The 23,614-nt window shown below is 43.8% G+C and overlaps 1 protein-coding gene across 1 annotated transcript; it reads left to right on the forward strand.

Moving 5' to 3' along the window:
• Nucleotides 1–542: 542 nt before the first annotated feature.
• LOC134638434 (E3 SUMO-protein ligase PIAS2) lies at nucleotides 543–19,789 on the forward strand. The gene is made up of 14 exons (XM_063489052.1): nucleotides 543–674; nucleotides 5,196–5,361; nucleotides 7,119–7,206; nucleotides 7,294–7,344; nucleotides 8,404–8,494; nucleotides 8,580–8,714; nucleotides 9,341–9,446; nucleotides 9,945–10,018; nucleotides 10,753–10,913; nucleotides 13,272–13,405; nucleotides 14,429–14,612; nucleotides 14,747–14,883; nucleotides 14,963–15,000; nucleotides 17,540–19,789. The coding sequence occupies exons 2-14, from the start codon at nucleotides 5,250–5,252 to the stop codon at nucleotides 17,759–17,761; spliced, it is 1,533 nt and encodes a 510-aa protein (XP_063345122.1). The 5' UTR covers nucleotides 543–674; nucleotides 5,196–5,249; the 3' UTR covers nucleotides 17,762–19,789.
• Nucleotides 19,790–23,614: the final 3,825 nt, after the last annotated feature.

A 23,614-nucleotide genomic window follows, 5' to 3' on the forward strand; every position in this document is an offset into this window, starting at 1 on the left:
GTCCTCCAGCACTACCATCCAACGCTGCTCCAGCTGTCACTCGTTACTCTACGCCCCGCCCTTGATACACGCCCACAACACAAAATCACGGCCGAAAGATCTGAAACTGATATAAAAAAAGAAGAAAAAATTGCAGCTGTAAAAAAACAACAACAGAAAACAGACTCACACGAAAACTGATACTTTATTCAAAATAATTCATCTGTTTTGTTTTTTTACTTTTTAAATATCAACAGATGGAAATCACTTTTCCAGATGAATAAAGCTTTTGATCCTAATTTAGCTCCATAGCAATGCGCCACATTTGACACGGCAGCAATACCCACGGCAGGCTGTACCCACACAGGCTGTGCCCACGGCAGGCTGTACCCAGTCTGTCCCCGGGGCCCATAGTGGGACCCATATCAGCTCTGTGGTACATCCTGCTTCGGTGGCCTTAAAGGGCTCTGTCTCACTCTCTTATCTATATAAATTAGCGAGGATTTGACACGCGCTGTGGGACCATTTCCTAACACATGTTAAGCAACAGCAGTTTTCAGACTCGTGTGGTTGTCGTGACACGGCTTAACTGTGAGTTTCCTTGTAGCTGCTGTAAAGTGAACCGCACTGTAGCTTCACCTGGAAGTGATCACACTGACCGGAACAACAAGATGGCGAGGACTGTGGTGTTTCGGGTAGGCGAAAACAAAACACAACCTGTCACTCGTGTTGACGCTGAAGCTTGTAACGAAGAAAGCAGCTGATGTGTGTTTGTGTGAGTGATGGGCGAGGTGGGCGCCCACAGGCAGGGATGAGCGTAGTCACGGGAATCGTGGACGTTTCACTATGTAGCCCTGATGCTAACACAGGCTAGCCAGTCACTGCTAGCTCCCAACAAACAGCTGTTATTATAACTTAATGCGCCTAAAGTCCGCACACTGTCTTGATGTACTACGTGTTGTATGTGGCAGACATGAGTGTGAGGTATGGCGTAAGAAACAATAAATAGTTTCTGTGGGAAACTTAAACCAAACTGCTAATCGAAAAAACTACATACACCCGATTAGCCCAAAGTTATCGCGAGGCTGTGAGTTAAACACGATGTATACAAACACGTTAAAACATCCGGTTTTTTATTTTATTAGTAACGAGATTACAGAAACTTTGCTTTCATGTCGTGTTAAATATTCCTGATCCAGCGCTCAGCCACCGCGTCTGTATGTGAGCGTCACACTGTCGTGGGTTCACTCACCGTGGACGTGACACTGAAACAAGACCCCAGATAAAGGACAAAGGAAAAACTAAGCTGGGCACTTGGCCGTGCTGTGTTGTTGTGTGTTCGTCTTCAGTTCTGAGAAACTAGAAATAATTGTGTTTGTTCAGCTGATGAAATCAGTTTTCTCCGTCTGTCACTTTCATTCAGACAAACATTTAAACATGTCTGGTTTTTGAAAGTTCAAATGGATTCATTAAAAACACAGTGAGATACACGATTGAAGTACTTTTTTTACGCTCCAGTTTTCAGTTCAAACATATAACAAATCCACATTGTAATAATAAACTTTGACATTTGTGATCTTTTTCAACTGCAAATTAAATTCTCAAAGTTAAACTTCATTCAGTCTTAATTCAGTCAGATAGTTCTGAGTTTTGTCAAACACACCAACACTGTATCTGTCATAAATGTTGCCATCAGACAGAGTTAGTCTGTGATTATATGGGGTCAAGTTTGAAATTACATGCAGTTTATTCCTGATGATACAGCAGCTGTGATAAATCACTATAACATGTTGTTGTCGTCACGTAGAGACAAATTCATATGAAGATATTACTGCTTATTATTGCTGTGAAGCCTTCTTCTTATAACCAGAGCAGCTGGCAGCCCGCTCAGTCGAATCCCTTTGAGTTGTCCTTGTTGATAAAGACTCATTCTTTGGAAATCTGCCTGCATTCATAAATTAGACCTTTAACCTTTAACAACCTGTTTGAGTGGCGCAGTCAGTCTAAGCAGCTGTGTCCAGAAAGGTTGCCTCAGGTGAGATGGGCCCTCTCGTTTAGTAGTCAAAGTCAGCTTTATTGTCAAAGATCATATGTACAGTCGTACACAGGAATTTGGAATTGCAATGCTCCCATGGCCCCCAGTGTACACTAAAAATACAAAGAAAAGGAAATAAAAATAAAATAAAAAAGTCTTATGTACAGCACAATATAATACTACACAATTATTTAAACAGCAGTGTCCAACACAATCATAGTGACTGTGGGCAAGTTCGTGTGCAGTGGGAGTGGGGCAGTCAATGAAAGGGTGATGGTGGTGGGTCAGAGTTTGTATGTTTGGGGGGGGATGCAGGTCTGGAGATCATGTGTGAGAGCAGGGAGTGAATTCAGCATCCTATTAACCTGTGGCGTGCCTGTATCGATAGACCTTCACGTGACCTTACTTAAAAAAAAAAAAAAAAGGCTGGTAGGGTATTGTAGTCACCCCACCTGTGGGCGGTGTGGACACCAAAGTGTGTGAATGAATGGAAGACCTACAGAATGAAGCGACGTAGGATTTTCATTTAGTAACATAGGTGTATCTACTCAACATCTTCTAATGAGGTCCAACCTCGGTGACATCGACCTAAAGGTCAGAGTACGTTTTCTGGGAATCTTGGGAATGTGATAAGTTGAGGACGAGGTGATGTAGGATGTTTTAAAGTTGATACCATAGAGTTGAGGGGAGACACTGATGGATTCCAGTAGTTTTTGTAAGAATTTGTTTTAAACGGGAGACTAGATGAAGGATGATCAGCATGTTTAACGAACAGAAAAAAGACAATTACTGTGTGGATGTCACCTGCCTCTAGGGATGGGAAACGAGGATTCCTTGGAATCGTTAGTCTGTAGATCCCAGTTATCAGTTCTTGCACCCTCGTTACGATCAGCTGATTTCAGTTTGTGTTGGAGGAGGAACACAGCAGCGCAGTCTGCAGCGTCGACATGACTTTTATTTTTATTGCACAAAAGGATGAGAGCGTGATGGTGAAGTGAGACTGCTCCAGGACAGAATCACACTGTTAACACAACTTCAGCTCTTTACAAGCACCTGCACAGACAACATGCTAATGCTAAGCTAACGCTAAGCTAGCCAAGAACCCAGAGTGACGTTAAAGCTGAGTAAATGCTGACCCCAGACCCGCACCGTGACAAAGTGAGCTGCTGCTGAACTTGAACAGGTAACAAAGTGATGAGCAGTCAGGCTGCAGGTTTCTACCTGTTCATGTTTCTACAGTAGAATCACTTTGAAGTGTCTTTGTGCTGCTTTCATACATAAACACTCAGAGAAAGATCACGTGTGTCCTCATCAGGATAGGATCTGTGTTGGTGTGCGGGGCTGTAGGTTATATTGTTAAATGGTGATTATGAGACAGTGTGTTTCAGCTTATTTTACAGAGGAACATGAAAGTAATGTTATGAGTAGTATATATCAGATTTGTTATATCCTCCTCAGCTCCCGTCCTTGTGGGATCGTGGCAGAAATGTCCTGTTTTGTCTCTGCTTGATAACCATGTAAACTGAAGCTTACTGTGTGTCAGTAACCCACATGTTGTCGTGTGTGTTTCACACATGATGACATGTGACTAGTTTAGTGACACAAACAAACACTTTGTTCAGTAAAAACAAGCTGGTGTTGAACTTGTTGGGAAAACGTTTGAACCAGAGAAACTGTGGAGTCCTCTCACAGCAGCCGGCTGTACGTCAGCTGATGTGAATGAATTCACATTATGACATTATTATTCCAGTCAAACCCTGAGGCAACAACATGTTGATCAGTTATATGTTGATAAAACACCTGCAGTTATAATATTGTAAAGTACTAATAAAAGGGCCTCTTTTGCTTTTTTATGCAACATTATTCTAAAAATGTTACTGTACGCTCAGATCTACATCACACAGTTGTGCTTTTTTCACTCAGTGCATTAGTATGTTTGACTGTAGAAAACTCTTTTAATTTGTTTTTATTTTATGCTAATATTCAGTCATGTACCGTCGAGACGTGTTACTGGGCTCAGTATCAGTCTGTCACTGCTTACGTGTGAAGGAGCTGTGTTACCAGTCTGTCTCCAACCGTGGAGGTCCAGCCATCACTGCTGCTTGTTCTCTGTTGATTGAAGGCTAACCATAGTAAATACTAGGGGTGCAACGATACACAAAATTCACGGTTCGGTTCGGTTCGATACTTTGGTGTCACGGTTCGATATTTTTTCGATACAAAAAATGTTCATGCTTTTTTAATTTGTCATTTATTAAAATTATAAATATATATTTTAACTCAAAAGTACAGTTTTTAAATTTAATGTTGCTGAAACGACAAAGTAATAAAAACATAAATATCTTATGGAGAAATCCCTCATCTTTGGAAAAGAGAGTTTATTACAGAGAAATGGCTCTTTCCAAAATAAAAGCTATACTATACGCTTCTTCTGGGGTATATTCTCAGCAGCATATTAAACATATCAGGTCCCCATAAGGAGAATCATGTGCTAACGGCTGTCTAAATGACTCGGGTAAAGTTTGTAGCATGCGTGCTTGTTGTTTTTGTCTGCTTCCACTTGTCTTTGCACTAGGATGATGTCGGAGTAAATGTGCAGTCATATTCGTTGTGTTCCCACTAGTGCTGCCAGCGTTAATCTGAAATGACATTAATGCCACAACACGGCAAATCTCCGTTAACGAGCTACCGCGGATCGCCCCGTGCGTGGGGCTGGACAGCGTCAACACGTTAACGAGCAAACTGCGCTAAGCACTAGTTCCCACCCATGTAATTGAGCATTGCGTGGCACATCCGACATACTGTTTTACTTTTGTCCATGATGCGCTTACCTTCAGGGTCATACTTCACATGAAGACCAAAACAGTTCCAAAGGCCAGATCTGAATGAGGGTGGGGGAGGTTCAATTTGCCATGTTGCAACGAGCTAAGCTTCTGTCTTGCTAGCTTGGATCTGCGCTCAGTGGATCTGCGCTCGACAGTGCAGCCTAGGCGGAGTAGTCGAACGCAGATCCACTGAGCTCTCAACACAGACAGCATCGTCAGAAGAAAAGTTGATAAAATAAATTAAAAATTTTGTATTGTTCGATACACATGCGTACTGAACCGAAAGCACTGTATCGAACGGTTCAATATCGATACGAGTATCGTTGCACCCCTAGTAAATACTCATTCATTTTCAGGAGTAAGTTCTGTAACACAGACGGGTGAAGCAGCCGTGTGTCCCCACATCCACCATGAATCTCCAGCAGCCAGCCCCTCTCATCCCCCCTGTCCACCCTGATGTGCAGATGAAGCCTCTTCCCTTCTACGATGTGCTGGATGTTCTGATCAAACCTTCAAGTCTAGGTCTGCTTTCACTTTGTTTTCAACACTGAAAGTCAAATGTTTTATTGGGTAATACGATAAGAAATGTCGGCTTTTACTCGTGTAAACTGAGCCCAGTGTAGAGCACAGATAAACCATTACAGGGGTGTCACACTTCCTGTTCCATGCCATTTTCACAGCAGGTGGATGAACTGTGTCATTTCCTGTGAATTAGAAGCTTTCTCGAGCTTCTCCAGTGTTAGTGCTGCTCATGGTCAGTTAGGTTACATTGAGGGTAGCAGGGATGATTTATGGGGCCCTCACGCTCACCGCGCCGCTTAGTTTGACGTCACATCATGTGTCACAAGACACAAACTTTGTGGTGTGTCGACTGGTCTTGATTTTTTACAACCAGGTGCGTTGCCCAGCTGGGTGGAAGAGTCTTTTGCCCCCATGTTAGTGATGCTCCAGCACAGGAGCTCAGAGACGTGCAGATACACAGAAGGAGACGCTGGAACAGTTTGGAAAGAACAAAAACACTCAGCAAAGTCTTGACTTTTCCTCGCCTCTATCAGCACTGATATGGTGGTATAGTCTGAGTGGTGACACCTATGGCTCAGGAGAATACTGCACTTCCTGTGAGGCGAGGTTGGGTAAACTGGGACGTTTAGAAGGTAGTCTGATAATTCTTAGATCAGTTCACTGAATTTAACCTTCATACCAACTTTATACCGTCTAATATAAAGACAGCAGCGCAGAGGATGGAAATCAGCCAGGACGGCTCAGGAAACATCTGCTCACATCTGGTTGAATTCGGGTGTGCACATCCACCGAGAGCAGCAGGTCAGCTGATCACAGCCTGTACACTAAGGAAATCTACTGGAGTATTGTTACATGCTGACGCCCACCTCAAACCCTGACTGTACTCATTTAGCTGTTCAGGTGTGGAGTCACCTCTACAACAGGAAATAGAGCTCGTGAGGGTGGGGAGGGGGGCCGAGGATCTTGCCTCCTGTGTTCACTATGCCTCTCTGGGGCTTCTGGCAGATGGATGTTCAGCCTCTGTACCACACAGTGATGCAGCCACTAAGGAAACTCTTAATGCTGCCCATGATGCGAGGTGGGACTCGTGCTCTTCTGCTTCTACAGCTGAGGCCACCAGTGCACAGCAGCAGCTTTGATAGTCGAGGTGACCTCAGGTCTCTTGGTGTTCTCTACATTCAGGAGGAGAGGATTGTTTTTACACCACTGGACCAAATGGCTAATTTCACTCCTGTAGTGATGAGGCCCACTGGTGCCATGTCGTCTGGAAACCCAATGATTTGGTTGGTGGATCAGCTGGGTGAGGAGTAGTGGGCTGAGGACACGCTGCTGTGGAGCCTTTTGCTCAGCATGATGGTGTTGGAGGTGTTACTGCTGTTACCATCGTGGAACAGGAACTGAACCGAAGTGCAGGAACAGCATTAGCACATGAATGGTTTGAGAGCAGCAGACAGGGCGTCCTTTAAGGATGCAGACTGAAACAGGTCGTGGGTGGGTGAGGATGGACTCGGCGTACTCAGGCACATGATGATGATGGAAGTCACTGCTGTGGGGCAACAGTCAGTATAACAGCAGCTAACAGAGAGATGGTGAAGATCTCAGTGAAGAAATCATTGAAGTCAGGATCGTTTGTTCAAAATATAAATGACAGAGAAAGAGTGCGTGTGCGTGTGCGTGTGTGTCTGTGCGTGCGTGTGTGTGTGTGTGTGCGTGCGTGCGTTGTAACCTGACTTGACAGCCCTGGTTTCTGTTGACAGGAGCGAGTACAGCACAGAGGTACCACCAGGAAAAATATTTTATCTTTGCGTTGACGCCACAACAAGTTAGAGAAGTGTGCATCTCACGGTAAGCCTGTTTCTTGATTGGTCGGTTCATCTGCAGTAACTGAAAAAAGATTTTAAAATCGACTTTAACTGATTTAAACTTTTTCAGAGACTTTCTACCAGGTGGGAGGAGAGACTATATGGTTCAGATTCAGCTGAGGTGAGCATGTTCACAGTTTTCTGTAAACACTTATAGTGACATTTATAGAGCCCGTTCCACACCGAACACAGTGCCTAAAGACAACATGACATTTCAGATTTGATCAATCTAAACTGATGTGTGACCTATACACACTGAATTTTGAGGAAAATTCATCCTCAAAAAACAAACGGTTTAAAAACAAAAGAAGCTGAAGCGATGATGATCTGGTGCTGATGTTCCTGAAGGAGAAAAGGAGGAAGCAGAGATTCTGAGTTCCTCCAGTTCTCACGAGCAGGCAGCAACATGGAGAATATCACAGCGTAGTTTGGACACTGAGGCTGTGGTGCTGGCTCTCATACATGTTTCAGGATGGCAGTTTGAACTCAGAGAGGTCATTCAGATGGACCCAGAGCAGCGTCTAGCTGTGTCTGAGCTACAAACTGTATTTCCATGTCACTGAATATTCATACCAGTGCGAGATTTGAGCTACGAGGGCACCTGTTACCAAATGCTGTGATCTGATTGGTCAGATCTGTTGATTCGGAAACATCAGAAAGCTCCAGCTTGGTTCAGATATACATGAAATGACGCGGTCGCTGTGAAGAGGGCTTTACATTAGAGCCTGACCCCCGTTATATTGTCCTCTGTGAGGTGTTAGTGTGGATGTTTTACACTCTGTAGTGGCTGATAAATGCAAACAGGAGAAATACCAGCCCGCTGATCTGAACACACTTCCTGTGACAATCAAACCAGATTATTTCTGTCATATTATGACAGTAAACATTCATAAATAACTGCTTGTAACAAATCTTGTTGTTCGCGTTTCAGAAAAAACATTATTGTCCAGAATTTTAAATATAACTACAGCTCTGTCTTATTTCTCCTACACCGGTTAGGCTCGACTCACTTCATCATTACTCTTAACTCAGAAGTATCAGTTACCTAAATAGAGTATATCAGAGTATATCAGAGTATATCAGAGTATATCAGAGTATGTCAGAGTATGTCTGAGTATATCCGTAGTTGCGAGCGATCTAAAGTTTCGTGCCAGGCTCTGAAATGTTTCTGTGTTTTCAGGTTTTGTTTATCAGAGACGAGCTGCCCTCAGGAGGACAATTACCCCAACAGTCTTTGCATAAAGGTCAATGGAAAACTGTTTCCTTTGCCAGTAAGTGCTCGTCGTACTGCAGTCAAACAAGAAGCCAGGCAAACTTTATACTGTGAATATGCTAACGTTGGACTTCTGCCTGCAGGGCTACGCACCGCCACCAAAAAATGGCGTGGAACAGAAGAGACCAGGAAGACCACTCAACATTACCTCCCTTGTTAGACTCTCATCTGCAGTACCCAATCAGATTTCAGTGACATGGGCACCTGAAATTGGAAAGGTAAGAGAAGAAGCTCAAGTTGGAAATGTTTTAAGCATGTTTATGTTTATGTGCTGTGATGTGTGGAGGTGGAACAGCAGGCCTCAGTCAGCAGTACATGTGCAGAAAATGAGCTCACGTGGAGAATTGCTGTTAGACTGAAGACATCAATCCATACGCCGGGGGGGGGGATTCTCTCTGAATTCACAGGGTTGTAATCTGGATACTGCCACACACACACTTCTCTTTAAAGAAACACATTTACAGTCACATCGTTCTAGTGTCATCTCTAAGGCAAAACAGCAGAATTGGAAGAAACAGCAATCAGGCTGCGGCTGCAGGGACTCACAGCAGGAACAACCTGTTAAAGAGAAACTCACTGTAGACATGAAACAGACAGATATGTGTATGGGATGCTGTCGAGACACGAGACTTTACCTGATGCCAAACATCAGTGATCCACACTGTGTATGAAGTGTCTCTGTTGTTATTATTAGTGTGACAATGAGAAGCATCAATAGCTAAAGCCTGTGTTCTCATTGCACATCTTTTGTTCCTTACTGTTATTGATGTCATTTTAATTCTGAGCGTGTGTTTGACTCCTGCTGTTTCACACTGATTATGACCCACTGCCGTCTTTGTTTCAGACCTACTCCATGTCTGTGTACTTGGTGAGGCAGTTGACGTCTCCCCTGCTCCTGCAGAGACTGAGGATGAAGGGCATCAGGAACCCAGACCACTCCAGAGCACTGAGTAATAATGAGCTTGCTACTGTAACAGTTACAGAGCAGCAGGATTTCACAGTGGAACAACATTAGTTTGTTGCTCACAAAGTAACCCCCCCCCCACACACACACACAGTACAGGTCTGATTGTAATCAAATGTAAAGACAGTGATGCTCTAAAAGGTCTTCACCCAAACGAGAGCTGCATGAGCGACTACAACACTGATGCTTCAGCTTTACAGTCTTACTACGACTTTATTCATCCTCCTCACACTTATGTTTCCCGTGTATACGCAGGTAGATCACATGACATCAGTGAGGTCATGCTGACAAACAGTAGAGACATGACAGTTATGTTCTTAGTTATTTCCTGCCTGAGACTGACGTGTTCTTGTCCAGGCAGGAGACAAAGCCGAGTAGAAGACCAGGCTCATAGTGTAGAAATGTGTTGAAGCCCCTGTCATGTGTGTGTTTTGGTGTGTTTCAACCTGTGTCTTTGCATTTTGCCCTCCTCTCTGTGTTCCAGTCAAAGAGAAGCTGACAGCAGATCCAGACAGTGAGATTGCTACAACAAGCCTTCGAGTGTCTCTTATGTGCCCGGTAAATAAGCAGCCATGCAACATGTGACATGTTTGACTTGTTACTAACAAGCTCCACAATAAACCCTCCTCACTGTAGAACTGCACTGATATAGAACTGCAGTCAGACTCTGTTTCTGTTCTATAGGACGTTGTGTGGCTTTGGACCTGAAAATATTTGGACAGCAGCACAAACTAAAACAGTGCTGCCATAACACATTCATAACAAAACAGTCAACATGTAAGTAGTGTGCAGAAAAATGACATGAACCACAAAATGAACAGAAATCTGGACATGGCTCTATAGCCTGGAGACCACAGACGTGTCCACACTGTGGGCTTCCTGCTGTCCTCTGCTCTGGGCTGCAGCTGTCTCCAGCTGTTTGTCTGTGTGTCTCTGTCTCTAAGTAGGAGCTGGTTGGCCCGAGGTCAGGTGAATGCCATAGTGTTAAAGAAAACCTGCTCAGCTGTAATTATTAAACTCTGTGTTGGTTTGAGAGGGAACTCCCTTCAGTTCCAGTTGAGGGTGTATGGTTGAGTCTCCCTGCAGCTTCAACATTATGACAGTGTGCACATATGCACGTACACTATGAAGAAACCTGCTGATGAATTGACTATTACATATGTCACAGATGTTGACACATGAACCTATAACGTGTTACACACACTCATATTTCCTGTGTTTCATGTATGAGCCGAGTGCTGACCCACTGTGTTTACTCATCGGCCTAACTTCAGCTTTGTTTTGTCCTGCAGCTGGGTAAGATGCGACTGACAGTTCCATGCAGGGCTGTGACGTGCTCCCATTTGCAGTGTTTTGATGCTGCCCTCTACCTGCAGATGAATGAGAAGAAACCCACCTGGATCTGTCCTGTGTGTGACAAGAAGGCTGCATATGAGAGCCTCATCATTGATGGGTAACTGAACAGGCCATCATCACAGAAACATGACATACTGGAGATAATTTAAGCAGGACCACAGCTCCCTTTTTCATTTGATCCACCTCATATCAGTACATGGGGATCTGCACTGGTCTGTGAGGCCTTCCCCAAACTGCAGCCTCATTCATGCTCATCCCATCTGCCATTATCTAATAGAAATGCTGTCAAACCTAAATGAGGATGTGGTCCAACTGGTGAAACACTGAACAATCATCCATGTGTGCTTTATGTACCTTTTGGTGCCCGTATGCGTCAGATACTCAGGTGGACTGATGACTGAGGTCCAGCTGTCGGTGACTTGGGTCAGGCCTGGGTAGGCTTGGCCAAATTTATAGTGAGGCTGTGCTCAGCTCAGTGTTATTTACCTACCTATCTACCTTACAATATAAAGCACCTCGAGGCGACTGTTGTTGTGATGCTGTATAAATAACACTGAATTGAAGGTGGGACCATGAATGCGACACTGTAAGTCCATTAGGTGATGCTGAATGTGGTCAGTCCGTCTGCCCCACAGGCTGAATGAAACTCTGGGGTAGGTTGGATGACATGTTGGTGTCCCCTGGGGAGAGAGGTTAGTGACTGGAGAAGATGTTAATGTAAATGAAAGGAACAGAGGTGATGAGAGGTTAAGTAGGTTTGATGTTAAGAAGAGAAATGCAAGAGGATGGATCGTGGTGGATTTTGGAAAAGGATGGAAATAGCTTTGTTGAACACACACTTTAATAAGATGGAGGTAATATATGAGCAGAGCCAGGTTCACACAGGTAGATTACATCTCATTTAAAGGTACCATCTGAAGAGGTAGGAGACTGTAAGGTGGTGGCCAGAAAGAGTCTACCTAGGCAGTATAGGATGGATGAAGGTGGAGGCAAGGATTATATGGTGGAAGCTGAAGGCTGACTGTTGCAAAGAGTTGGGGTCTGGGTTGGACTGAAGCACTACAGCACAACTGCCAAGAAGGTGTTTGGGATATTGTCTGGATAGAGGAAAGAGGACAAGGAGACTTGGTGGTGGAATGAGAACGTATCCAAAGGAAGAGTTCAGCAGATAGTCTGGGAGGGGATGTAGACAGGAGGCTAGGTGTGCAGCCACGAGAGGAGCGGCAAAAGAAAAGGCTTCATCTGAGGCTGGAGAAAAGACCGATTGGCTAGGACGAGAGATTGAAGGATAGAGATGGGAGTGTGCAAGTGAAGGAAGTGTACTGAAAACTTCTTAAACAGGAGCTTACTGTCTCTGTGGAGCCAGAGACAACATACTGAGAGGAAGTGTGGTCCTACATGAGTAAGTGTGGCAGGTAAGTATGTGAGGGTGGAGCAGGACATGTATGAGCACAGTGAGGTTTGTGGTAGGAGTGACAGGGCAGAAGAACAAGAGGAGGACCACAGACGGGGCTCATGTATGTACTGAAGGAGGACACAGAGAGGGCTGGTGTGACAGAAGAGGATGTTAGGCTGAGATGGAGGCAGACCTGTGGCAACAAGAGCAGCTGAAAGAAGGAAGAATGTATCTGAAGCCCAAAGCCGTGAGCCGCTCCTCGTTTCTCTTTGCTGCAAATACAAGACATCCTTCTCATTTTCCCCTCAGCTATAAGAGACTGATGGGATCATGTTGTCATTTGACGTTTACACCCAAGTTTGTGAAACTGACCTCACAGCCCAGTTTTAATCTGTGCTGCTGGTTTCAGTCATTACACAAATGTCCTGTTTATAAGGCTGCAAACCTGCAGTCAGGTGAGACTGAAGGAGTCACCTGGAGGATGACGAAACGTTCCTCCCACTGAAAACATCCAGATGAACAGAATCAACTTCCTGGGATTTCTTGACCTGGATCATTGAGCAGTCATTAAGACTTCAGAGAGTTATTCCTGAAGACTGCTGAAGGAATTACAGGAACGCTGTCTGAGAATAAATGTGTTCATACTAAATATGAGTTTAACTATAAACTGGTTTTGCTTTTTATACAATATTTAGATTTTTCAGTGCATGTTTGAATGATTCACTGCAGCCATTTCTTATTTTCCAAGCAAAATATCAAAACTGAGGCACGTCTTTAGCCTTCTGCACAGCACTGCATTCCACATATAATGAATATGCATGTAATTTTCACTGTGCATGCATAGATGCATATTTAATCAATACTGATGAAATCAGATTGAACTGCCATAAAAGATGTTTAGACATCTCTAATACTGACACAGTGTTGTCAGCCTGTGTAACACGTTAGTGTAAAGTTCACATCAGTGTTTTACTCTCTCTCTGTCTCTGTCTCTGTCTCTCTCTGTCTCTGTCTCTCTCTCTCTCCCCCTCTCTCTCCCCCTCTCTCTTGTACTAATAGTTTGTTCTTGGAGATCCTGAACGACTGCTCGGACGTGGATGAAATCAAGTTCCAGGAGGATGGGACGTGGTGTCCAATGAGACCAAAGAAAGAAGCTGTAAAGATCCCCACTCAGTCCGTTCCAAAGGTGGACAGTAAGTGTCATCCCCTCCACACCTGGCAGCTTTGATTTGATTCTGATAGTGTGGTGGATTCATGCATATGTGACTCCTGTGGGCACACAGTACTGGCCTATAAGATGGTCAGGGCTGCAGAGGTTAGTGTGTTAAAACTAATGTCAGTGACTGCTTTGAAAATTTAGGAGCTTTGTTAAATAAATCAAATATTTAATTCAATTGTGTTTATATATCACCAAATCAAAGCAAAAGTTACCTTAAAGCGCTTTATATGTAAGATAAAGAGTCTACAATAATACAGAGCAGGAAACTGCTGAAACTTTGAATGTGAATCATGAAGAAAGGAGGATAAGGCCTGGGACGGCTGAGGAGACATACCACTGTTATTCAGCAAAAGGGATCCACAGACTATTAGCATCAGGGGGATGATCATGTGACCCTGTTTCTAAAATAGTTTTGTTTCTGTGTGTCAACAAAAGTCCTGTAAGTTTCCAAAAGAAGGGTGAAGGATGTTTGGAAAGCTGTTAAAGATTCATTGTTGTCTGCACAGCACTGAGAAATCCTTTTAAATGAACTGCTCATAGGATGGCTGATAATTCCTCCTCATCTGAGTGGGACAGAACTGGGAGAAATGGATTTATTCATGAATCCATCTTTGTGTCATTTTATTGTAAATTAAACTGTAGATTTCTGGTGCTTTGACAGTATTGTTATCATACCAAATAACTGAGCTGAAAGAGACGGAGAGGTGGAAGATGAGGCAGCATAAAACCGACTGCGTGTCCAACAAACCTCCAATGAGGATCAGTAATAACAGACCATCATCTTCTCCCAGTGTCCCAACCTTTAAGTCCACTAATGGACTAAAGAGCTTACAGAGTGGCTCCATAGATGCTGATTTTAACCATAAACCGTCTGTTTGCTGAAACCTCACCTGTAGTAGATTCAGTTGAGCTCGTTGAAAGATGTGAAAATTATTGCTTTCGGTCTTTTCTTGGGACGGGATGAGCAAACTCACGTCAGGTGACCTTTACCTTTCAGCCTCGGCTCCTTTGCGTCAACCATCGGTGGCCCCTCATTCTACTGAGCCCAGCTACACCAAGAGGGCGGATGTGATTGATCTGACTATAGAAAGCTCTTCTTCTGATGATGAAGAGGACAAAGACCCTCCACCCAAGAAACGCTGCATTTACATTTCCAAGAATGAGGAGATGCATGCAAAGGGGTGAGCCATCATCTCCATGTTTCAGTTTTACCATGTGGTCTGCCAGCGCTGTACCCCAGCATGTTGATAATTACATGTGTGCTCATCAGGTGTGTGTGTTTGTCTAAAGCTCCTCATTGCTTTGATGTTTTCAGAGTGTTGAGCTACCAGCCCACTGTGCGAGTGCCAAACGTCCAGGCCCTGGACCCGTCATATCTGAACTCTACACTGGCCGACTATGCAGTCCCCTTCCATCCTTCTGCCTTGGCCTCCATCCCCACAGATATGCAGAGTGAGTCAGAGAAACACCCACTGACTGTCAGCTATGTGCACATGGATACTGTTCAAAATCTGATTCTTCTGTCTTTTAGGTCTGGATCTGTTTTCCTTAATTCAAACTGATCCACAGGTATGTGTTTTATGTTCCCCCCCTCTGTTTTTAATGCTGTCTGAACTGAATGTAGCAGCACAGTGACACAGTCTCATAATGTTACTGACATGTAGACTTTTCTGCTTGTTTTAGTTAGAGTGGATATGACAGCGGTGGCAAATGTTACAAAATTCCAAGATTCAAAGCTTGGCTCTTTTATGTAAGCAGATGTGACCAAACGCAGTGCACACATGTAGATGATAAAGGAACTGTCTCCCACATCTGTAACTACACATCATGGCAACAACTTTTACTGGTCAGCTTGGTAGCAGGAAAACAACTCTTAATCTGTGCAAATGTTTCTGTGGAAAACAGAATAGCATGTCTCAAAATGCAAACATAGTAGCCACATAGTATGCAAATGAAGAGGTTGGCAGAGGCACTATGCAAGAAACATCTCCTGGTACGCATCTTCAGTGATGTATCCTGGGGTCATCAGGTGTTTCGGGTCTCGCAGCATCATACACCTTTGCCCAGGCGACCCAGCTGGGGGTGATCAGGCCCGACTTGCGCACCAGTAGCTACCCACGGATCAGCCCTCTTAATCCACAGCCACCTTTCCCTGCTGCTTGGCTCACAGCCTGGACGGCCCTCTTCTTGGCTGCCCCAGCCACACCCAGCCGGCCTAGGACTTTGCAGAGTGATCGTCCTGCAAAGCCCCTACATCCCACCTCTATGGGCTCATAGAAAGTCTTTCAGCCCCTTATCCTGCACTACTTCCTGGTACTTGGCGTGTTTCCTCTCGTTGACCTCCTCGATCCACTCTTCCCAGGGCACTGTGCGTTCAGCATGAGCAGATGTTTTGAGGCCTCAGAAATGATGATCATGTCTGGGTGGAGGGATGTTTTTACAATGTGCTGGGGGAACTTTAGCTGTTTACGTAGGTCAGCCTGCAGCTGCCAATCAGAGGCTGTGTCTGGGGGCCGGTTGAATGTGGGCGCACCTGGGCTTTCTCTTCAGCCTTAATAAAAGAGGTTGCCTTCGTCAGAGCGTGATGGTGCTTGCTGGTACTGATTGCTGAGGCAATCTTTTCAGCAACTACTCTGAGCACCTGGTTGTGTCGCCAAGAACACCGACCATCAGCCAGGGCCTTTGGGCAGCTGCTGAGGAGGTGATCTATGGTGCCTCTTCCAAAGCACAGGGGACAGGCAGGTGTCTCGCTCTTCCCCCACACATGGAGGTTTACTGGGCTTGGCAGGGTGTCGTATACTGCCTGCACAAGGAATCGGATGCGGTGGAAGTCTTCCTGCATGATGTTTGCCCAGGTGACCTTGAGCTGCAAGGTACTCTCCCACCTTGTCCACGCTCCCTGCTGCCTGAGACCTCCGGCCCTGCTTACTCGCTCCTCCTCCACACCTGCTCGGACCTCTTCCTGGAGTAGCTGGTGTCCCTCCTTTCCCTGTGCCCTGCTGACCTGGGCCTTTGGGAAGTACCCCAAGCCTGCTCCCCCTGTTCCTAAGACCCCCACCAGTGTCTTCTGCCTTAGGCGTGACTCTGTCACTTCAACTGCCTTCTCGGCCTTCCACTTTGTTCCTTACCTCCTCACCTCGATGCCTGCTGATGTTACCTTGCAGTCTCTGTACAAGCTTCTCTTGTGCGTGCCACCTTGAACTCTTCTGTGAGACCACTGAAGGCAAAGTGTACTGGAAGAGTAGATGCAGAGATGCAGAGCGAAGACAGGTGGCAAATGCACAACCAGAGTTGTGGTGAGTCGTACAGGAGGCTGCACACTAAGGAAGGAGGAAAGGACTTTTGTTATGTAGATGAAAAGAATGAATGGGACAGGATATGGAGCTGTTGGGGAGCAGAGCTGTAGTAGCTCCGTACCACGGAGATGTGGAAGTCCAAATCTTTTTAATATGGCACGTCAATTAGTTTTAGTGTTTTGTTTTTTTTTGTTTGTTTGTTTTGACAGATGTTATATGCAGTAAAACATGCTGCATAGCCAATGAGCAGTTCATTCTGTTTTAAATATTTATATTTACCTTAAATATGATCACCTCTGCTAATGGGACACGTGTGACTGGCAGTAGTTAAACCACTACTTACAAAGCCATCAGTCAGCTAATGACAGGCAGGTTTCAGAGCCCAGCACAGAAACAGCTTTAGTGATCTTCTTATGGCCTCTGACAGTGGACTCCTCTCTGTGCTCGTCCTGCTAGACCTCAGTGCAGCTTTTATCCAACCCTCACCCATCCAAGCTGACGGTTTCGCCCTATTAAAAGGGAGTTTTTTCTTCCTGCTGTTGCCAAATTCCTTGCTCATCTTATTGTTGGGTTTTCTCATATCAAGGTGACCTTTCATTCACCTTGATACAACTGTTATCAGGTAATCCACATGGACTCAGGTTTAACTGTCTTCATGTTACACTGTGATGACTGAGTGATGTCTTAGTTTTTCCAGCAGTGCAGATTCAGTGTAAAAGTTTCATGTAAACGTGTTTTTTGAATTCCTAACGACACGTTGGGACCTTTTATTTACTCTGATGTTGATCTGACCAGCGTGTCTCTCTGCGCAGCATTACCCGCCTCAGATGTTCTTGGATAACCTGACGAGCAGCATACAAAATGCAGCTGCAGCAACCAGCAGCTCAGCCTTGGTTTCCTCGTCCAGCAGCCACTATGACGCCATCAGCCATGCTGCCAGCTCCTTCCATGACACTAGGGTCCTCACAGGAGGGGGGGGGGGCACGGGAGGAGGGGCTGACGGCGGCATATCGGATATCATTTCACTCGATTGAGCCACGCCATACTGGACCTGATGGAGCCCGGTTTTCTTTTTAATGTGAAATATTGTAAATGTTCAGTTTTCAACACGAGCACTCTGATGATGGCAGAGCCCTGTTTTTAACAATGCTAGCATTAGCATGATAAATGCCATGGACCACATTAACTGAAGATATGAGTTTCTTAATCATGTCACGTCATGTTTGCTGTTCATGGTCAGGTCCTTTAATAACATGCATACATATGTACATAAAACAAAAATGTCATTTTTGTTTTAGTTGATTGTCTGAACTTTGTTCCTGTCACCGTGTAGAAAACAGTCTTGTGACATACATGGTTATACTTTCAAAGGAAAAGCTTCAGCCTGAGCTCTGTGAACGTCGTCCTGTCACACCAGGACTGGAAACATTTACAACACTGAGCTGTTGTAGCGATTTGTTTCCTTTCATGTAAATCTGACCTGAACTGTGTGCCTCGTCAGTGTGGAGTGGACTCAGAGTGGACCCACTGCTCTGGGCTGGACGTAAGAAGACGCTGTCACAGTGAGTGGGTGTTTCCCCACACAGACAGTGGACTGAGCTGTTTCCAGCTCTGGTGGTGTCTGTGGACGTTGTTACAGGGTGGATTTCATGTCATACCAACACAAACTGTTTGTTCTATCATACAGTAAATGAATCAGAGCAATAAGAATTTGACAGGTTTCAGTTACAGAGTTGTAATTAAAGGTTCCAGCTGCCTGCAACTCAAACTTCACTCTAATTTAATGAACTGCTTTGTGTTTGTAAAGGAATCAGTGACGTGCTCTCAGAGTGAGGTGTTCAGGTGGATGTTAATCTCAGGGTACATGTGGTGTATACACCTGCACTATGTTCACAGTGGCGTCCTGACGTTCTTCACATACTCTGTTTCCCATTTAATAGTTTCCATAGTTTCACACACAGCAGACATGTCGCCTTGCCACAGCAGGCAAAGCATCGATGTAATCGAAGCTCACGTCTGTGCCTGTGGTAATGCTGCTGTGCTGCTGCCTCATTAACATTAGTTCATGTCACAGACGTGCAGTTATTGTTGGTGTTATCATCATGTACGGCCGGCTGTTGAGTCCACACCCTCAGTCATGCTTCTGTTTGTCTGTCAGTCCCGCCCACATCATGACTCATTTAAATGTGAAAACAAACAGCGATGACGTTCATCATTCTCACAAACTAAATCCAGACTTTGAGCCCTTCCCGTGTTTTCAGTGTGTTAACACGTATGAACAGTTCAGAGGATGTGATGTGTCAATGAAATGTTTGTGTGTTGGTGTAAAACTTCAGGTGCAGACATTTCCTGTTTGAGTCCATTCATTAAACCTGCAGTGTGCACACACACACACAGCCGCAGAGCAGCGATGGTCCCATCACAACATTAATCTGCGCTCTGTTCATTTCCACACCCAGCCAGTCTCAGGGAGTCTCTCAGCTTTCTGAAGTGGCTGCATCTTCAATTCAAAAATAGCCACATGAAATTGTTAAAATTAAAAAAACAGAGGGACGTAGAATATTTTTAGGTCACTTTGTACTTTTTCAATTCAAAAACTGAATGTTGTGCTAATAAATGTTGGTGTGGACACATTAAGGCTGTGTGAATCCATCACAACATGAAACAAAGGAAAACTTCACTTTTAGCAGCAAAGATAAATGTTTGAACAGGTGTCCTGTGACTCTCTCGCTCCAGAAATGAGGTTTTAATTGGAACTATTAGGATATGAGAGAAAACGTCGTATGAACTATTATAATCTCAGAATACCATTTTCTGTATAAAATAACCGTAAGAACGGTGTGCTTTAAACCCATAAACTTCCTGCCTGTTTGCACCTTTTTTAACACACATTATTGGAGCGTTCATAAAGACGACTGGTTCCCTGTAGGCAGATGGTAGTGGATCCACTGGTTTCTGTGTTACTTTATTTTATACTTGTACCATTTTTCTTTAAACACAATGTTGACAGAAAAGGTTTGTTGTGTTTCCTGTATTCATCAGCGTCCAGAATTGTGGTACGTGTAGTTGTTTTTTATTATTAAATATTTTCTTTTGTAAACAGAATTTGTTGGTTTGGAAAATGGGTGAAAAAATGTAATTCAAGGAAATGATGGTGTGTAAGTATGATTTTGAATGTCTGTGTTACATTCAAAAGCAGAGCTGCTCCAGAACGACTCGTAAGTTCAGAAATATAGATAAAAAAAAGTAAGACGTGCTTAAGAAGTAGGTTTTCATGCTGCTGTGGCTGCCAGTAATAAGTCACCGCCTGGATTTAACTGTGCCTCACATTTCATGAAAGTACTGAAGAGACTGGTCCTGACCCATTGAACACCAGAGGTGAAAACATCCTTTGACCCTCTAAGTTTACTTAGACCAAATCTGGGAATGTGTCAGGTAATCATCTACATCAGTCCTTCTCAAACTGTGGTACACGTACCACTAGTGGTACTTGGGCTCTCTCTGTTGGTACGCGGGAAATCTCCAATTTTTTTTTAAACACTCCGGCTCCCAGGCTGATCTACATGTTGCAGAGAGCTTGTGCTCATCTAGATAGCCATGGCTCAATGGTGAGGATCATTCTCTTTGATTCGAGGAAGAAACACAGGGAGGATGAATGCTTTAGCAAAAAGGAAAGTTTGAAACCTAATCTTAAAAGTAGAGATAGTGTCTGTCTCCTGAATCCAAACTGGAAGCTGGTTTAACAGAAGAGGGGCCTGAAAACTGAAGGCTCTGCCTCCCATTCTACTTTTAAATACTCTAGGAACAACAAGTAGGCCTGCAGTGTGAGAGCGAAGTGCTCTAATAGGGTGATATGGATATTTCTAATTTTAGAGATGTTGCACAAATGGAAGAAAGCAGTCTTACATATTTGTTTAATATGTGCATTGAAGGACATGTCCTGGTCAAAAATGACTCCAAGGTTCCTCACAGTGTTACTGGAGGCCAAGGTAATGCCATCCAGAGTAAGAATCTGGTTAGATACCATATTTCTAAGGTTTTCAGGGCCGAGTACAATAACCTCAGTTTGATCTGAATTTAGAAGCAGAAAGTTAGCGGCCATCCAGGTCTTTATGTCTTTAAGACATTCCTGCAGTTTAACTAATTGGTGTGTGTTATGTGGCTTCATGGACAGATAGAGCTGGGTGTCATCAGCATAGCAGTGAAAATGTATGCTATGTCTTCTAATGATGCTGCCTAAGGGAAGCATGTATAATGTAAATAGAATTGGTCCTAGCACTGAACCCTGTGGAACACCATAACTAACCTTAGTGTGTGAAGAGGACTCTCCATTTACATGTACAAATTGGAGTCTATTAGATAGATATGATACAAACCACTGCAGTGCAGTACCTGTAATACCTACAGCATGTTCTAATCGCTCTAATAGGATATTATGGTCAACAGTATCAAACGCTGCACTGAGGTCTAGCAGGACAAGCACAGAGATGAGTCCACTGTCAGAGGCCATAAGAAGATCATTTGTAACCTTCACTAAAGCTGTTTCTGTGCTGTGATGAGCTCTGAAACCTGACTGAAACTCTTCAAATAAGCCATTCCTCTGCAGATGATCTGTTAGCTGTTTGACAACTACTCTTTCAAGGATGTTTGATATGAAAGGAAGGTTGGAGATTGGCCTATAATTAGCTAAGACAGCTGGGTCTAGAGATGCTTTTTAAGTAAAGGTTTAACTACAGCCAGCTTTTGAAGGCCTGTGGTACATAGCTGATTATTAGAGATAGGTTGATCATATTTAAGATTGAAGAATTAATTAATGGCAGGACTTCTTTGAGCAGTTTTGTAGGAATGGGGTCTAAAAGACACGTTGATGGTTTGGAGGAAGTAATTATTAGGGTGACCATATTCTGATTTCCAAAAAAGAGGACACTTGGCCCAGTCATGAAGAATTTTAATAATACTGTTTGCTTAAAGAAAATTTTAACATATTTAAATAATGGCTTCTCTGTGCGGTAAATGAATGGTGAAATAAAAAATGTCTTATAGGCTTTTACAAGTCAACAAGTGCAAAAAAATAATTTAAAAACCTCTAGAATTAAGTAACGTTACAGTAATAATGCCTCATTTGTATAAGAAAAATGACCAGTGAGGTACCAGTGAGGTATTGTGCAATGGTTTCTGCTGTCTCATTTCGCGTTTCTACCCTCAATTAATTTTTTTTGCACGCCACCATTCTTCCAGTCAAAGTATGTTTGGGAATATATTCTCTGTTCCATGGTTACTGAAGTCTGAGAAATGCCACAGTACTGGATTTTATGAAGAGCTCAAAGAGTGACTTCAACTGAATGTAGCACTATGACAATAGCTTCAGTCTTGGTGTGGGCACTTTTTTGCTTTGTTAAAGTCTGGAAATGCTTCTCTCTCTCTTTTTTTTTTTTTAGCAACACACTAGTGCAATCCATGGATCTGTAGCTATTGTGACGCTTCATAGTATGAAATGCACCTTCTGCTGCAGATACAACAGCATCCTCGTTTTTACCAGGTGTAACAAAGAACTCAGTCAACTTACTAGATGAATTTTCGCCTCGCACAGCATTTATATGCAGGGTGCACATAAGTGGTCCGCAGGTGCACATTCGCTGTCAAAATAAAAGACGCGCACCAGATAAGAAGTTGCAACGCGCGTTTGCGTACATAAGATTTTCTGGAGGAGGACAGACATTTGTTTAGAACTCTTAAAGATGTCGAAGAAGCAAGCTCCTTTAAGCAATTACTTTGGTGTTCCTCCACCTCCAAAGAAATGTCAGAAGGAGTCCGAACCGCAAAAGAAGCGCGTATTCTTGGAAAAGTGGTTGCAGGAGGTGAGCTGGCTTCAAACAAATGATGAACGCACAGAGATGTGGTGCAGAATATGCCGTGAAAATCCCACTCTAGCGGACAAAAACAGTGCCTTTTATATGTACGCAAACGCGTGTTGCAACTTCTTATCTGGTGCGCGTCTTTTATTTTGACAGCGAATGCGCACCTGCGGACCACTTATATGCACCCCGTTTATACTTTTTTAAACCTTTGTTAGACACACAAAGCTATTTGCCAGCTCTGCACACAGTGCACTCCGCTATGGGCTCAAAATGTGGTCATAAATATTTTGTACTTGTAAATCAGTTTTGTATGTGTAAAAAGAATTTGTGTGTGCGTAAAAAAGATTTGTATGTGTAAAAAAGATTTGTATGTGTAAAAAAGATTTGTGTGTGCGTAAAAAAGATTTGTGTGTGTGTAAAAAAGATTTGTGTGTGCGTAAAAAAGATTTGTGTGTGCGTAAAAAAGATTTGTATGTGTGTAAAAAAGATTTGTGTGTGGACTTAGCAAAAACCCCCTGCAAGTTACACGTACGGATTTTGACCCCGTTTTTCTTCCTTTCATCTGATTGGTCAATGTCATGTCAATCACAAATGTAACAATCCAATCAGAGGACAGATGGGTTTGCCTGTCGGAGGGGCACTTTTTTGAACTGCAGGTCCTTGAAGGGTAATACAGTTTGAAGCTGGAGGATCTCTATATAAATATCCGATAGCAGCTAGGTCCGCTAACTTTCAGTAGCTGTTGAAAGGATAAAGTTGTGGTATGTCAGTGGTTAGAAATACCATTATTACTTTAGGATTAGATTAACACAAAGTCAGGGCTGACCCGGGACCATTGCTGTGAGTCACAGTGCGCAGCATAAAAGTCCTTTCACATCGGACACAGGATGTGCTGCTAATGCTAACTAAAAGCAAAGGATCCAGAATTTGTTGCGCTGGCTGCTGGGCTCTGTGGGTTTTTGCAGCAGCTCTACCTGTACTAGATGCACCTGCTCCTTGTCGTTTCTATCTCTGACTTTATGTCCTCTA

The sequence above is a fragment of the Pelmatolapia mariae genome, linkage group LG12, assembly GCF_036321145.2.
Source record: "Pelmatolapia mariae isolate MD_Pm_ZW linkage group LG12, Pm_UMD_F_2, whole genome shotgun sequence".
In the NCBI taxonomy this organism is placed as follows: domain Eukaryota; kingdom Metazoa; phylum Chordata; class Actinopteri; order Cichliformes; family Cichlidae; genus Pelmatolapia; species Pelmatolapia mariae.